Raw genomic sequence first — 18,606 nt, 5'->3', positions numbered from 1 at the left:
AGTGAGAGAGTCACTGGTTGGCATTATGCTCAACATGTATTCTGCTCATCATAACAGATTAAAACATAAACCAGAGGAGATTAGCACATATCGATTAATACTAGTTTGTTGATATGCCAGCTGGAAATTTCCTTCACAATCTCACAAACACGAATTTCACATATTTAAGGACAGGATTGAAGAATCATTGTAAGGAGAGATTTACTTTACGTCCCACCTACTTTTAACAGATGTTAAAACTAACTTCAAAATATATATTTGAAATTGGGACAAGCAGTTTTAAATTAACTATGTTTTTACATGACAAATACAAATAAAACTACAATGTTTTATACTTAATGCACAATTTTAATCTCGGGTCAGAGGGAGGCATGGGGTTTTGTGGTGAGCAAACTTATTCGATGTTTCCAATGTAAGACCAAGGAAAATCTAACTCTCAGGCCTCAGCAACGTGGAGCACATCTAAGTCCAGTTAAACCTGTGATAATGGTGGGAAGACTGCTGTAGAGCAGCTTGACATCAGGTTGCCAATTTCTTGGTTCAATCTTTCGTGAAAGGTATACAAAGTTTTAATTGATACATTGCTAATTGCTTGGGATTATTGAGCCTTGTTTTTTGCTTTTACAGAGACTCTTATCTCATCAGCATGGACTTTGTGCACATTGGGGAAATAGGTATGCATCATTTCTTGGACTAGATGAAATTACGATCCTGCTTAAAGAATTAATTTTGGAAGGAATCAAATTACCACTCCAACTCTGCACTCTATAAAAGATAATAATGAACAGAGACAATGGTGTTAGGTTACATAGTCTCATAGTCAGATATTTGTGGTTGACAAATATAAGATATCTATATATTCAAAGGGAAAATGAACACATTAATTCAAGGTAATGTGGATTCAGATTGTTTATTCAAAGCAAGAACAGCCAAGACTGATCTATTCAAGTTAAGTCACACTCAACAAAGTGAAGAACATTTTTGAGAAAGAAGTGATTGGATGACCAGCCACATAAACTCAAATGACTACAGAAGCAGGTTAGAATCAAGAAATTATACATAAAATACACATCTCTCAACTCCATAAAACCAGTCCTCATTCTACTAAGCCCAAGTCAGGTGTGGAACACTCTCCAGTGGAACACTCTCCACTGGCCTACATGGGTGCAGCTGTAAAAACACTCAAGAAGATCATCTCCATCTAGGACAAAGCAGCTCCTGGAATTCATCAAGACACCTGTGGCTGCATATTCCAGACTCATGACCTCTACTACCTAGAAAACATGGGCAGCAAATACATAGGAACACTACCAGCTGCAAGTTACCCTCCAAGCCACACAATATTATGACTTGGAACTCTACATCCACTTTTTTTCACTGCTGCTGGGTCAAAATCCAGCAACTCCACAATATACACGTTGGGTGTTCCTAACCCCATAGACTGCAGGGAGGCTCACCACCACTTTTCATAAGTGTAATTAGGACTGGACAATAAACACTGGCTTAGCCAGTGAGGCCCACACACAGTAAAAACAACTTTTTAAAAATAAAATCAGAATTTGGTAGATGGATTATACTTTGATTTCTAGAAGTGGTGAAAATGGTGTAAAACTGCCACTGAGGGTGAACAAAGTTGAGAGGACAAGCAGTAGCATCAAGAGGTGTGGTGCTGGAAAAGCGCAGCAGGCCAGACAGCATCTGAGGAGGAGAGTCGATGTTCCTGATAAAGAGCTTATGCCTGCAATGTCGATTCTCCTGCTCCTCGGATGCTGCCTGGCCTGTTGTGCTTTTCTAGCACCACACTTTTTGAATCTGACTATCCAGTGTCTGCAGTCCTCACTTTCTCCCAGGACAGGCAGTAGAGTCTATGAACAGAAAGTGGTTTTGGTGTTCTCACAGGTCCTTCCTAGAAGTTTAGATGTAGGTGTTCTGAAGATTTCCTACGTGAAATACTAATCTTTAGGTTTATCAGCTGGTTTCATATTTTTGAAAAGTGGACAGTGTAGTGCAAGATGGCTGACGGATTCTATTTGCTAGTTCAAGAGTGTCAAACTGTAAAAATTGCTAGTATCAAGGATAACTCCAAGAAAATGAGAAACCCTTTTCTGATATTGTTTGTCAAACAGAGGGTAAACTAACCTCCCCTAATGTCTTCATTGTAAGAGAATGTGAATCTGCCATGGCTCGGCCTAGTGCAGTGGACACAATGGAGTTAGCATGGTACTTTATTTGGCACCATTACTTTGCAGTTTGAAATCCAGCCATATATAGCAAAGGCAGGGCAGCCTGTTCTCAGTCTGACTCTCCTTCTCAACCTTTCCTCTTGCCAGAGGAGTGGTGACCCTCAGGTTAAGTCATTACTAGTCATCTTGTTCTAATAAGAGAGCAACCTTATTATCTGGTAGGATTATGACGACTTTAGGAGGGGAGTAGCCAGCTCAGTCGGCTGGAAGTCTGGCTTGCGATTCAGAATAGTGTTAACAGCGTAAGTTCAATTCTTGTACTAGCTGAGGTTACAGTGAAAGACTGTCCTTCTCAACTTCTTCCCTTGCCTGAGGCGTGGTGACGCTCAGGTTAAGCCACCACTGCTGATCTCATTTCCATGAAAGAGCAGATCTATTGTCCGGTATGAATATGATGACTAACTTTACAGAAGTGTTGAAAGATGGATACCCAAGAATCAGAATAAGATCCTTTTCTTTCTTTATATGTACAGACAATTCAAACTTGCAAAGAGAGTACCGAAACAATACTTTTCTTGACAGATAACTGATAAGCTTAGGAAACTGTGAAGTGAACTGTAAAAAGCTTCAGGAAAACAGGCAAGTTAGCAGAAGAGGTGAAGGGGTACCACATGCAATTTGATCAGGATAAGTGTGGCAGCACTACTTAGGCCAAAACTTTAAAAATGGGACTTCATATAAGCTAAATTGAAAGGCACTGATGAACAGAGAAAATTCGCATGAAGTTCAAGGACAATTAGTAAAGATATAGAAGTTATTATTCTGGATTTTATAAATGGCCATAGAATATGTGAGGAAATTAATACTAATACATTTATATTAAACACTGAAGGACTTGAGTAGAGTTCAGCAAATTATGAACTATTTTGAGAGATTGAATAGAGTAAAACTAATTTCGTCCAGTGGGAGAGCTTGTGACTTATTTATTTATTTTGTTTTTACATAGTCAGTACTGCTAAGCAATAGACTTGCCAGTGGCTAGAGGGAATACTTTAAACTCACCTTCAAGTTCTGTCCAATGATCCGTCCTCAACAATGTGAGTCATCAGTTGGACTTCCCCGTAGCTACAGTCTCAAAGATCCTGAGTACCTTACTGCTACTGAATGGCTGCACAGAGGCAATGGTCAGTCTAGAAATGGTTAAGATGATTTAAAACTTGTCACTGAGGGAGACCAAAACTGAGTGAAACAAGTAGTAGGGTCAATGTGAGAAAGTGGTTTCTAGTGAATACTTGTGCCTGCAAAAGGTCCTCAGCTGTTATTCCTTAGTTTAAGGCATTTTTCTATAAAGGGCAGCATGAGGGAAGGTGTACTGCTGATGGAGTCCACTGGTTAAGGGTAGACTTGGGTTAGAGTATAACTTCTCCAGTAGCTTGCCTGCTCCAACTACCCACCTGATATATGGATGGGAGCATTGTTGCTCAGAACTGACAGTCAGGCAAGGCGAGGTGATGAAAGGTGGATGGATGGCAATGGGTCAGCATTATCAAGCAGGTTTGCATTGTGTTCTCCTAACCTGGCTGGCTCTATTACAAGGTAGGCATCTCTTAGGCTCAAGCAATTTTAGTACAATCAGTTGCGCTTCCCTGTGGCTCATGGCCCTATAGAGAAGTCATGAATTATGGGCTGTACTCAGAAACCTTTTGGAAGGTACATTGTGCCATTACCTGCACTCCATCACAATGTCCCTTCATAGCCCCATGCATCCTCCACTCCAATTTGTGTCACCCACTCATTTCAAAAACCTGTCTTATGTTCTCTACTATACACCCCTCACCACCAACTCCTCAACCCAATAATCCTTTTACAGCCTCCATGACACTCCCGGTTTTAATCACACCCATTCATCCAGTATACATTGTAAACAACATCAATGTATCATACATTAAAATGACATACGTGGAACTTCCCTGAAAAACATTAATTCACAAATTGTTCTTGGAAGTAAAATATGATGTTAGCGAGTTTTGAGAAGATTTGTAGCTCAGGTTGAGGTTGTGGATGTAGGTTTGCTCGCTATGCTACCTACCATGCTAGGTAACATCTTCAGTGAGCCTCCAGATGAAGCGCTGCTGATGATTCCTGCTTTTTATTTCTATATTTGGGTTTCTTTGGGCTGGTGATGTCAGTTCCAGTTCTTTTTCTCAGGGAGTGGTAAATGGGTTCCAAGTCAATGTGTTTGTTGATAGAGTTCCAGTTGGAATGCCTTGCTTCTAGGAATTCTTGTGCATGTCTCTGTTTGGCTTGTCCTAGGATGGAGGTGTTGTCCCAGTCGAAGTGGTGTCTTCCTTATCTATATGTAAGGATACTAGTGAGAGAGGGTCATGTCGTTTTGTGGCTAGATGATTTTCATGTATCCTGGTGGCTAGTTTTCTGTCTGTTTGTACAATGTCGTGTCTTTCAAGTTCATTAGCTGCTGTTTTCGTGTGTTGGTGGGTTTGTGGGCTACCATGATGCCAGGGGGTCCGAGTATTCTGGCAGTCATCTCTGAGATGTCTTTGATGTAGGGGAGAGTGGCTAGTGTTTCTGGATGCATTTTGTCTGCTTGTTTGCGTTTGTTGCTGAGAAATCATCTGACTGTGTTCATTGGGTACCCATTCTTTTTGAATACATTCAAACCGGTCGAAGTCAGAGAGTGCTGGTAGATGGTAAATATTCAGCCTGGACCCCAGTTACAAGTGGAGTTTCACAGGGATCAGTTCTGGGTCCTCTGCTGTTTGTAATTTTTATTAATGACTTGGAAGAGGGAGTCGAAGGGTGGGTCAGTAAATTTGCAGACGATACGAAGATTGGTGGAGTTGTGGATAGTGAGGAGGGCTGTTGTCGGCTGCAAAGGGACTTAGATATGATGCAGAGCTGGGCTGAGGAGTGGCAGATGGAGTTCAACCCTGCCAAGTGTGAGGTTGTCCATTTTGGAAGGACAAATAAGAATGCGGAATACAGGGTTAATGGTAGGGTTCTTAATAAGGTGGAGGAGCAGAGGGATCTTGGGGTCTATGTACATAGATCTTTGAAAGTTGCCACTCAGGTGGATAGAGCTTGTAAGGAGGCCTATGGTGTATTAGCGTTTATTTGCAGAGGGATTGAATTCAAGAGTCGTGAGGTGATGTTGCAGCTGTACAGGACCTTGGTAAGGCCACATTTGGAGAACTGTGTTCAGTTCTGGTCGCCTCACTTTAGGAAAGATGTGGAAGCTTTGGAGAGGGTGCAGAGGAGATTTACCAGGATGTTGCCTGGAATGGAAAATAGGTTGTACGAGGATAGGTTGAGAGTGCTAGGCCTTTTCTCATTGGAACGGCGAAGAATGAGGGGTGACTTGATAGAGGTTTATAAGATGATCAGGGGAATAGATAGAGTAGACAGTCAGAGACTTTTTCCCCCGAGTACAACAGAGTGTTACAAGGGGACATAAATTTAAGGTGAAGGGTGGAAGGTATAGGGAGGATGTCAGGGGTAGGTTCTTTACCCAGAGAGTGGTGGGGGCATGGAATGCGCTGCCTCTGGGAGTGGCAGAGTCAGAATCAGAATCATTGGTGACCTTTAAGCGGCAATTGGATAGGTATATGGATAGGTGCTTAAGCTAGGACAAATGTTTGGCACAACATCGTGGGCCAAAGGGCCTGTTCTGTGCTGTATTGTTCTATGTTCTATGTATAATCAAGAGCCCTGGTTCATGGAATAATCACAATATGAGGTTCTGTTTTGACAACTGGTGAGAACCACTGACTTTGCTTGACATCTTCAAGATCTTCCTTCAAACTCTTTTGGCAATGCCAGTGATCATTTACATTAGAATAAGTGATGTGATATATTAGAAGCTCATTTATTGAAAGTTTAGTGATTGTCACTTCTACAGCATTTACTAATTTGAAAAGATGATATGTGAATGTATGCTTTTCTTCTGAGCAGTCTACACATGCTATTTTTCTGCTTGGTCCACAATGTATATGGGGTGAATAGGCAAGGAGTTGTTAGTGGGGTGGGCTGCTAATCGTCTTTAATGTAACTGGGTTAAAGACCCAGGCAACCAAGGCAGGCCTGCTAACAAGCCTCAGCACTTGGTCACTTGTGTCTGCCTACAGTCTATTTTCTAATTACCAATTCCAATCCTGTTCAAACACTTCAGTCCCACCCCAATAATTGTGACATTTGAGTAGTTCTGATGAGTTGTTGATGCGTTGAAAAGCATCCTTCTCTTTCATAAAACTTTTTTTGAGGCCACGGTTGTCTAAATTCCTATAGCAAGCGTTCTCCTCAATTAAGACCTGCATCAAGATGCAAAACAATCATCTACTAAGTTATCCAATAGAAGGAAAAATGATCTTCTGTGACCAAACTATCAAATAGTTACAACAGCAGCGGCTCTGTGGCTGAATACATTTTAAATATCCTAATGCATATAGGGAAAACAACGCCATGTAATAAGTACATGATAATAAATTGGTGACAGATTTCTAAGGACCAAAAGTCTAAAATGACTAGATAAAAGAACATTGTGTCATTTGGTTTTTTTTGCTCTCATACCTTGAAAATTAAAATTGGAGCATTGTCCAAGTCTTGTAACAGGACTACCTGACCATAGAACATTTTCCATCAGCACATTCTTATGACCCACTATCTGCAATCTTATAGACTTGATATCAGGGGCACAATGCTCAGCTAAATTTAAGGCTTACACCTTGTCAGCACATTGATGCACGCAGTGAAAACCAGTTAGCAGTCCGGGGAAGTTTCCTCGTTCTTTAAGATAATGTTGAATCATTTGCTTTCTTGGTAGTAGCCCTCAGTTCAGTCCTCGTGGTGATGTTGGAAGGAACATGCTTTATAATTAACAAGTGCAATAAAAGTATTAATGCATAAACGTATTTGGTGGTGACCTCCAGCAGTATCTTAAAAAAGTAGACTCCAACTACATATAAATAGGGCACAGCCTATGTTTCAGGCAGCCAGATTTTGGGAAGGGCTTCCTGTTTATTTATGCAAAGAGCCGAACAAATGTTTTCAGTGTGGGTGCTTACACTGAAGCTTTCGCTAATATACCAGAACTCTCACTTTCACCATAGAATAGGCAATTGCACATTGTCCACAATACTGGCTACTTCAATATCCATGTTATTCCAGTAAAACAGGCAAACTGTCAATAAACCTTTAGGCCCAAGTTTCTTGGAGACAACTTCATTGCTGCAATGGTGAAAATAAAGTCCATTTGAGGCCAAAAGATATCACAGGCCAAGAAAGATTGCCAACTACAGGTAAGTCATCCGCGGTAAGAAATGGGGTGTGGCAGGCTCGAAAGATGCAGCAAAAAACATTTTGGAAGAAATGAAAAGAAACTATTTTAAAAGGCAGCTTTGCTTGACAGCGTGGCACGTTCAAGATAAGTAGTGGAAAGAAAACCTGTAACTCTTAACACTAACAAGATCATTTCACTGGCACTCAAGCTGCAATATCCAACCACCAGATGTAATCTATTGGACCAAAACCTATCCTATGTGAATTTCTTGTTCAGTTAAGAACATCTGAAGAAAAGAAATCAAGACCAGAGCATGGAAGATTAATCATCAGGTCAGAGACTAGCAATAACTCTTGAGTACACAAAAGCAAAGTCAGTCAGCATGAAGGTGGTTTAAGACTCTCTAGATTAATATTACTGCACCTACCTCTGACCTCCCTTGTCTTTGCTCTTCCTAAAACAAGTCAAAGTTTAAATAAAGAAACTGACATCATGTCTAACAAAGTATTCACTGTCTTGGATGTATTCAATTTAAAAGAAAGGTGTTTAAATAACTAACTGAAGCATTGCTATACAATGAACACGCTTTTTACTTTTGCATGTCATGGTTATAACATTTTCAAATCCTTGCAAATAACTACTCTGTAATGTACATTTCAAAGAATTTGACAGAATATCATGAGTGGACCAGAATTAATCAAATACTAAAAACATTATGAGGATCTGTTAAAATCATTAAGGTTGCTCTCTTCAGCAATGGAAGATAAAGCAAGATGAAAGGGAGAGCCACAAAATCATATATTTTCCTCTTTCCCTACATCCTATGGAAAAGCTGCCAGCCTCAAGCTTCAATGTACCTTGTACTATAAGACAGACTTCTACAGTGTCTGGTGTTACACATTGGCAGCACTAAATAACTTGCAGAATGGCTGAAGGTAAACCATGTTTTTAAGCATTGGTGATAATTCTCCCTGAAATAAATATCAATATATTATTTATCCAAAAATATTTTGCTGGCAACTGTAATGAAAAAAATGGCCAGGTGGCTTTAGTTATTTCTGGGAGGGGAGTGGGACAGAAAGAAGTACCATAAAGAAAAGGAATTTTTGCTGTTTTGCACTTTTTGTAAAGGGAAATTTTACTGTTATGAGAAGAGTTTTACCATGTTCATAGAATTTTATAGAATCCCTACAGGTTGCCCTTCAGCCCAACAAGTCCACACCGACCCTCCGAAGAGAAACCCACTCAGACCCATTACTCTACATTTACCCCTAACTAATGCACCAAACCTAGGCATCCCTGAATACTATGAGCAATTTAGATGGCCAATTCACCTAACCTGTGCATGTTTGGATTGTGGGAGGAAACCTGAGCACCCGGAGGAAACCCACACAGACACAGGGAGAATGTGCAAACTCCATACAGGCAGGTGTCAGAGGCTGGAATCGAACCTGGGACCATGCCGTTGTGTCTCAGCGGTGCTAAGCACTGAGCCACAGTGCCAAGTTGCAAAGTTCTAAAGAATTTAAACAATAAAGTTGAATTTTACCATAGAATTTTATAATATTATTACGGACACTAGGATCATGTGGGAGTGTGGAAATATTCCCTGATTTCTCTTCACTGCTTGAAGCCTTCTTCTCTGCCCCTTCCACCCTCACCTATAAAGAAGTGAGGGGCTTATCGATATCTTATTACAAAATCTGTTATGAACATGTCTCTGCTACTCCTTTGTTCTCATAGCCCACCAAACCAAATGTCCCAGAGTTTCCCACCTTACTCCTCAACTTGCTTTCTCTAATTTCTGTTCTGTTCTTCTCTTTGTGCTCTCTTCAAGTTTTCATATATCCATGAAGTTGGCCTCCTGCTCCCTCTCCCAGCTTTCCAACAAACTGCTGACCAGCCAACTTCTCTTTCTGGTTTGCACTTCAGGTGATACTATTCACAAGTTTCCTTTAGTTAGGTACTGTGCCCTTCCCTTCAAACCTGCCATGGACATTCAGTTCCTCAGCATTTTGCTGCTTCACAAATCCATAGCCAGATTTCCAAAACTATTGATGCGATCACATCCAAATAGGTCTAAACCATTGCCGATGTAGTGAAATAGTCCTTATCAAAGTCACAAATGGCATCCATGATTTGGAGGTGCCGGTGTTGGACTGGGGTAGACAAAGCTAAAAATCACACAACACCAGGTTATAGTCCAATGGCATCCTATGTGACTGGGGCTGTATTAAATTATTATTTTTCATCCTTCCTGATCTCTTGATAATTGATTGCAGCATCCACCTCCAGTGCTTCTCCATTATCCAGCTGCATGTAACTACCTCCATCTGGTTTCATTGTTATTCATTTGAATCACAAACTTATCTTCAGTAGGTTCTCTTTTCACTCATGTTCCATCACTCGAGTCTTCCATTTTATTTTCTCTCAATTCCATTTCTTATCCACATGTTCATTCTCAGTAGCATCACCTGGAACAAGACAGTTCTGCCTAATCTCTCTCAACCCCTACGTGCCTTTGAATTGTCACGTGGCTTATCTGACATCTAATAACAAATGATCAGAAATTTCATCAGCTAGAAGTTAGAAAAAGTGAAACCATTGCCTTAGTCTCCACCACAAAATCTGATCCCAAGGCACTGATACTATTTGTTCACTTTTCGAGACTAAATCAAACAACCTATTTTACAGAGATAAACTGCAGATCTTGTATCTATTTCATTGCCAAGATTATATACTTCCTCCTCTGTAACGCCATTCTTGCCTCCGTTCATGTGGTGCTGAAAACTTATTTGTGCCTTTGTGACCATTAGTCTTGACTATTGTGATACTCGCCTGGTCAGTCTCCCATCTTGCAACCTCTGTGAACTTGAGTTTATCCATGATAACAGACATCAAGAAACATTCACTCATCATTCATGATCACTGAATTATGTTGGTATGTGTTACCAGTCCTTCTATGGCTCTGACCCTCTTTATCTTTACAACATTCTCTAGTCTTGCTGATGAAACTTCTGCATTGCTCTAATTCTGAACTCTTAATACAGACTTCAAATGGTCTTTGACCAAACTTTGAATAACTGACTTAGTAGCTCATAAGGTTTGATGTCAATTTTTGTTTGACAATGCTCCCACTTTCCCGAAATACCCTGAAATACTTTGATACTAAAGATAAATTTGAGTTGTTATTTTTGCTCTGTGACTTAATGTTCACTTGCATTCCAATTTTAATACTGTATCATGTAAACAAAATTGATTACTTTCTTCATCTTGTTTTTGGTGAAGGTTATAATAGATTTAATTTATCTGGAATTTATGTTTATAATAGAAAATTTGAAATAAGCAATATCCCTGATGTGAGTAAACAGGTAAGATTCTTTTATGCCCAAATCAGTGCACTGAGCTTATTTTTCTTAAGTAGCATTCCCTTTTAAGTAAATATCTTTCCACTTACTTTTGGAAGGCCTTAATATTTGCTTATTTATTAATTTTGCTTTTGGAGGACTGTTTTGAGTTGGACTGCATGGAACTTGCACTTATTTTCCACAAATCTTCATGCAAATGTCTTTACAGACCTCCCAATAAGATTTCGTAGAAATAGCAGAAGAATATTTTCTTAAAATTCATTTTGATATGCATGGCAATCTCAGCACTAAATACCTAAAAACATTAATACACCAGAAATTTTGAGATAAAATACTTAATCTTTGAAAATAGCATGTGCCTCAGATCTTTTTTAAAAATGACTAGCTATTTTGTGCTTTAAAAACAAAATCAAGAAACAGTAAGACTCTGGTAAATTTCTACTCTTGATATTTGGGGAAATATTGCCAAGCTAAGATAGCTTTAATAAAAACACAAGCAACGTATGAAAAAAAATTAAGAACCATTAATATTGTTAAGAGACACTACCATAAGAAAGAGGTTCAAATAAAGGTTTTATCCCAACATATTGGGCCTTCGTTTTGATCACGAACCCCAAGGCTTTCACAGTACGAAGATATGAATTGGTTGTGACCACACATATGCTTCAGTTTTCTTCATTAAATGTGATACCTACTGGCATGAACTCTCTCCACAGCCAATTCATGGGATTCTCTGCAATGCTGATTACCACTGACCTCCAGGCTAAGCTAACTAACTGATATTTGAAGAACAAATCAAAATAATCAATCTGTCCACTGTGCAAGAGAGTCTCTTGAAATGAAAAAGATCACAGAAGATTTGTCCTGATGTCCATTACCCTAAACTAAAGTAGATATTCTGTATATTTGGCAATAAACTAGTTTGTCGGTGTGTTGTGCTTTGCTTATTTGCAAATTTATTCTGTGATTAAAACTTAAACTGAACAGAAACGTAGAAAACAGAAAAATAGTTAAACCTGGAGGCTGTTGATGCTAAAAACTTCTGTTTTGATTTGTGTTTTTGGATTGTGATATTGACTGAATACTAAAAAATGTAGGAGTTCAATAGAATCCTGCCAATTTGAACGCCCTGAAGGATATTAAGTATTTCCATTTTTCAATTCATCATTACTAGATAAAGTACATTTACACAACACAGATTTGGAATCAATTAGTCAGTTAGAATATTTTCCTGCTCTATTCATTAAGCAGTTCTATATAATTCCAAATAATTTATTGTCCAGGCACCACAAAAACACTATCTATCTGAATTAGAAACAGAAAGTGCTGCTGTAGGTCAAGAGAGAGAAATAGAGTTAATGTTTCAAATCCAACATGAGTCTTTTTTTGGAACTCTCTATCTGAATGCTGAGAGGTAGGAATGCATCTATTTCTTCCTTATAATCATATTTTAGGCATTTATTGCCATGACTGCAATGCATATCACAAATGTTCAGAAAATATTCTTCTATTTCTTCTAATAAATCTTAGTTCAGAATCGTATGTAGGGCAAACTCAGATTTGAATCTCATGTGTTTGATATTCCCTCTGGGGTCAGGAAACTGATAATTGGACTATTTGGGAGTCTCAAACCCCCTCGTTCTCCCTCATTCAATCCAAGCGGAAGTAGTTGCCACCACTGATTTCAACTGAAGTGGATGCGTTGAGGAGGCAGCCAATCTGGGATGCTGGTTGGAAATTGAGGTGAGACTACACAAGTGCACATCTAAACATACTATGGCAATGAATGAGAAAATGGATGCGCTCGTGATCAAACAAGAAAGGTAGTAGTCTAATGCTCAGGCTAGGGATATTCTTCACTTCTCTGACTCAACCTGGAGATTTTCTTTGAGGAACACAGGACGTCCCTCTTTCGAGATGGTGGCAAGAGGCTACTCTTCCAGCCAATACTGGCATTGCGACTGACAGCAATGTAATTGTGCTCAGGCAAACCGGCCAGTTTTCCAGAAAGGGTTCAATAGCCTTCCTTGTTTCATCAAGGTGAATGTCTTGGCAGACTCACATGGCAGGCCCCAAGATATCAACTCCAGTAGCCACAGGAATCAAAGAGACTTCAGGAAACATGCACACATGACAAATACGGGTCCAGGGTACTTACCAGCTTCTCAGAAAAGTTCAAAGTCATAGCACTGTTTGAGAACTTGTCAGAACTGATACTCGTGGCTTCATATATATGAGTATCTGGCAATGGTCAAAGACGCCGGCAAAGCATTACCTATTTTATTCTTTTGTCAGGGAGATCCTATAGTGAGAGTATAATAACCTGTCCTCCTGCTCTGCTCTCCAGAGTCCAGGGCTCTGCTTCTCTCACTGAGGACTTTGCACATATTCAGAGAACAGTTCTCCCATTATGAGCTATTGCCTTTAGGTTCAATTTAACTCTTTACATTATTAGTAAGTCTGAATCCTATCTTTTATACAACTTGATGACAGGAGAGTGATGAAGTCCAGAAGTACCTGAGCTCATACCGAACGCTTGAACCATAACTGTTGTACACCAATTGTACCTGTCTCTTTATGTGGCTGTCCACTGCATTGCTGTTTCAGTGTGCATGTTCTGCTTTAGATTCAGTGTGCAGCATAGGCACCCCAACCCAAATCATAAACTAGCCCTCAACAAACTATCAACGATAACTTTAATAAACCTCATCTCTGAGTCAGACATTTTTCCAGGGCCCAATGTTCCCATTCTGAAAACTAGCTAGCCTATAGGAAAATGACACCAGGAATCTAACATGGTCATCACCAGCATTATCCAAAACATTGTCCATCTCTGATCCTGACACCGGTGGCACCTAAAAATCCTGTTCCATATCTTTTCACTCATCACAAAGATTTTCAACTGCCATTAACTGTGCCCATACTTCTGTGGAGTTAATTGCCACCTAAATTTCATTGTCCTCATCGAGTTAATAGCAATTGCCACCACACTTCACAAGTAATTTTTAGTCACTACATCAATGATATTAAAAGAACATCAGGCTGAAAAACCCGCTATCTTTTTGTTGGTCATTGTGTTTTGATTTTATAGTCAAAGGTGCCTGAGACTTATTAGATAATCCAAAATACCAAACTTAACAATCACAGAAAATGCTGGCAGCATCTGTGGAGAGAGAAACATTGTTAATATTTTGAGCCCAGTAGGACTCTTCTTCAGAACTTTATAGTAGGAAATCAGCAGAAGGTTGTGAAGACAGGATTAATGTGCAATCAGGACTGAGCAGAGGATGCGATGCAGCTGGCAGATATCTACATGAGCTAAAATCTCTTCAATGAAGAAATTACACAAAAGATTGAGAGCTGCTGGTGATGAAAGCATGAGAGTGGAAGAACGTGATATTACAACAATGTAATTATGAATTCTTGAACACGGACTGACTGTGGACCTTGAAATTTAACCTGTGACGAGCAAGACAAGACGATTGCTCACTCCTGTACTTAGCATAGACAGGAGGAGAGATGACAAGGTGTAGAATTGTAAGCAAGAACTGAATAAGTGTCTAGCTGACTTATGTTTAATTTGGAAAAGTTTGAGCTCATCCACGATAGTAAATCAGATACCTCAGCAATAGTCATAACATTGACATTGTCACCAGAAATGTGGCTACTATGACCACAGTGAATGGAAAACTGTATATGACACAAAAAAACAAACCTTGAGGTTTGCTAGACAAAAGGATATGGAAGGACAACCATTACAAGTAGTGTGCATCCCAGGTAGAAATCAGTAGGTATGAAACTGTGAAACCTCAGAAATGTACAGAATCATAACTAAAACTGGAAATTACTTCTCTGCACATATTCTGACAACTATGACCAAGTAGATTCAGGCTTAAATATAGCTGCTAAATTAAAATGTTCATCACTTTTTGGGATACACAAAGTAAGTGATCCATCTACTTTTAGAATCATTGACAAGATTGTTCAGTACAACAATAAACAATTTTACATACCTTTACATCAGAGGTATCACGTTGACAGTTGCGCCATGCTCTGGACACTGCTGAAAATGTTCTATCAGCATGATCAAATTTTCCTCCTTGTAGGTTTAGAAAGAAGGTAGTAAATGGCTCCTGCAAAGGAAAATATTTAGGAATATTGGGGAAAAAAATATCCTGCACTTATACACTAAACAACCAAATGTAGTCAGTTATGGAATACACAATATCTGACATTCATTCAGCTTTGACAAAACTGGAAGTAAGATTATGATAACTTGTCAGAGTTTCTATATTACATGACTCCTTCAACACTTTGACCTGAAGACAAACTTCTGGATTTATCTAACTGAGTAATTTTTAAAATTGGTCTGATTTGTTCTATAAACAATATTCACTTTTTTGCAGTTGAATTAACTTATTCTTCTTACAATCAGCTTAAATACTTAAAATATATTTATTTAAAAAAAGCTTCCTTCCTGCTTTGCATATTGTAGACTGATTTGTTATTCTGAATGACTGATTAGTAAGAACTATCAGAGGCAATACAATAAAACAAAAATATGCAAAATTGGAGGTGTAATGGACAGCAAAGTAGGTTACCTCAGATTACAATGGGATCTTGATCAGATGAGCCAATGGCAGATGGAGTTTAATTCAGATAAGTGCGAGGTGCTGCATTTTGGGAAAGCAAATCTTAGCAGGACGTATACACTTAACGGTATGTCCTAAGGAGTGTTGCTGAACAAAAAGACCTTGGAGTGCAGGTTCATAGTTCCTTGAAAGTGGAGTCTCAGGTAGATAGGATAGTGAAGGCGGCGCTTGGTATGCTTTCCTTTATCAATCAGAGTATTGAGTATAGGAGTTGGGAGGTCATGTTGCAGCTGTATCGGATGTTTACTTTTGGAAATTGCATATTGCATGGAATTCTGGTCTCCTTCCTATCGGAAAAACGCTGTGAAACTTGAAAGGGTTCAGAAAAGATTTACAAGAATTCTGCCAAGGTTGGAGGATTTGAGCTACAGGGAGATGCTGAATAGGTTAGGGCTGTTTTCCCTGGCTGAAGCATTGGAGGCTGAGGGGTGACCTTATCGAGGTTTATAAAATCCTGAAGGACATGGATAGGGTAAATAGCAAGGTCTTTTCTCTGGGGCGAGGGAGTTCAGAACTTGAGGATATAGGTTTAGGGTGAGAGGGGAAAGATAATAAAAGAGACCTAAGGGGCAACTTTTTCACACAGAGAGTGGTGCACGTATGGAATGAGCTGCTGAGGGAGTGGAGGAGGCTGGCACAATTACAACATTTAAAAGGCATCTGGATGGGTATATAAATAGGAAGGGTTTGGAGGGATATGGGCCAAGTGCTGGCAAGTGGGACTAGTTTAGGTGAGCACACCTGGTCGGGATGGATGAGTTGGAAAAAGGGTCTGTTTCCGTGCTGTTCATTTCTATGACTCTATAATTCTATTCAGCAGTGCAGGCAGCTTCTGTAAAGAAGGAAACAAATCTGACCTTTTGTCAGAACTGGCATTGTTAGATTTTTAATTGGTCTAAAAAATAGAACATTATTTCTATGCTACTGCTTTGATTAGCAGACATACTGACAACTTGCAAAACCTATATGATGCGTTTGGGAATTTATACAGTTTATCAGGAGGGGATGGGTTGGATTGAATTTCATGCCTAGACTGGTAGAATTATTCTGCTCAAACAGTATGATAGTATTTGTCAAAAAAAATCTAGACTGTTATATAATGATAGAAGATACAGGAAGTTTGAATTACAAATGGACAGTGGGACTTCAAACAGGGTGAAAACAAGAAAAAAAATGCATAATTGCATAGTTTAGAATGATTCATATCTGTCTACTTATATACTAAATATGAAATGCTGTGTAATATAAGTAAGAGCTTACATGTTAACAGCCATACAATTCTAAAGAAATCATTAAGTGTAGAAGAATAAAATAATTTAGCTCAGTAATTGCTGCTCCTTCCTTTCTCATCTGTTATTCTTTTCTGTATAATAATGTATTCTCATTGCCTACTCACTTAAAATCTTATTCTATTCTTCACTCTCATTTGCCCTTTTTTACTCTTCCAAGGTGTTCTGCATCTTCTGTTCCATCTTTTTCCATTTAATTTGACCTCCATCTCTCAATCTACCTTTGACTAATTTTCATTTCCCCACCCTTCTTAATCCATCTCTTTGTACTTTTTTTGCCTAACCCCTTCCTTCTGTTTTATTTGTTTTTTTTCTACCTCATTCTGCCTTTTCCCTTATTCCCTCTTATTCACATTACCAACAGTGACTCTCTCTTATTCTGGGATAAGAACAACAGAACAGGGAGGAGGAGAAATATCAGCAAGCATTCCTACTCCTGATCTCTGTGCTTGCATGAACATTCAGTGAAGTCAGGAGCAGGCTCAGCTGTTATGCATTACAAAATAATTAACTGAAGGTAGTCGACATTTGGTGTTTAGGTTAATACATTAATGGATACATGGATGAGGTGTAAAATGATAGCCAGGATCTTCATATTGCGGGTGGGCGGGCAGGCAGGGGGAGGGTGGGGGGGGTGGAATTGTAACTGTATGAAATGTGCTGAAAATTTAATCATTATTCATGTTATAATAATTGACTTTTTAAATGTTTGAGGATTATCAATGCTCAGAAAAAAAAGGATAGCATTCAGTTATTAAATATAATGAAACTATATAATAAACTATATAATAAATACAAAAAGTTGCAAACACTGGAAATATGAAACAAAATTAAAAATGAAAGTCAGAAAACCAATGAAGAGATACGTACCCAAAATACCTTTCCTCTTAACAGATGCTGCCTGACCTGCACATATTTCCAGTATTTTTAGCTAGATATATTAAATTAATATGTGTGTTGATTAAAAATGTAACAGAGGGGTTAGGCTTTTACAGCATTACTCAACAGTAACAGGCAATCTGATTTGCAAACATCAATGTTTAACTGCAACTTGGTGTGTAAAAATATGGCCTAATGCAAATGGAGTTGAGTGCAATTGAAGAATGCTGTTTTTACCATTTTTCTTTCTATATGAAGCTTCACATCATAAATAGCTTTATTAACAGTAAATCATTTTATGGGTATACTTTATGAGCAGTGCTGTCAAATTATCACCTAATTATGCAGAATATATACTAAAATGAAGCTATGAAATTAAGTTTTAAATTACCTTAAAATAAATTCTGATTTGGAAAGAAAATTAAGTAGCAGTAATTATCGGAAATTAGGCTAAATATTCCAGTTTACATGCAGGATTTATGTCTGCTTTGTGCTGCATTATTCAGCCTTAATCTAGGGACAACTGCGAGTGCTTTTTCAATGGAAGAGAGACATTAATGTACTGACTGGACGAAACAACTTTAAATTTTACAGTTATTGTACTTACAATTCTTAACAACCATGCGAGAGTGAAGCTACTGGTTGAATAATGAGTCCCATAGTGAAAAGGAGGAACCTGATCATCTTCCCAGTTTTCATGACGCTCCGAAAAAAAGGCTGCTCTTTTTGGGTTAAGGGCTCCAATAGGCTAAAGGGAAAAGTAAAAAAAAAGACTTGAAATGAAAAGAAGAAATTCAAAGATTATATCAAAATGTTAATTTGTCCAATTGCTGCCTGAGGTTCTATTATCCCTCTGTTGATAAATGCCTGAACTAAAGATTACCTTTGGTCAAATGATTCAAGCTTTAATCATCATGCTACTGGAACTTTGTAAACAAAATG

At 38.7% G+C, this 18,606-nt stretch overlaps 1 protein-coding gene across 3 annotated transcripts in view; it reads right to left on the bottom strand.

The window, feature by feature from the left end:
• lrba (LPS-responsive vesicle trafficking, beach and anchor containing) overlaps positions 1-18,606 on the bottom strand; it is an 894,965-nt gene that overhangs the window by 202,130 nt on the left and 674,229 nt on the right. For all 3 annotated transcript variants that reach the window (XM_072561970.1, XM_072562677.1, XM_072563520.1), the window contains 2 exons: positions 18,272-18,412; positions 14,858-14,977 (listed from right to left, as the gene is read on the bottom strand). In XM_072561970.1, coding sequence (XP_072418071.1) covers positions 14,858-14,977; positions 18,272-18,412 — 261 coding nt within the window. The remainder of the gene's footprint in view (positions 1-14,857; positions 14,978-18,271; positions 18,413-18,606) is intronic.

The sequence above is a fragment of the Chiloscyllium punctatum genome, chromosome 1, assembly GCF_047496795.1.
Source record: "Chiloscyllium punctatum isolate Juve2018m chromosome 1, sChiPun1.3, whole genome shotgun sequence".
In the NCBI taxonomy this organism is placed as follows: Eukaryota; Metazoa; Chordata; class Chondrichthyes; order Orectolobiformes; family Hemiscylliidae; genus Chiloscyllium; species Chiloscyllium punctatum.
This window is presented reverse-complemented; position numbering and strand designations above follow the sequence as displayed.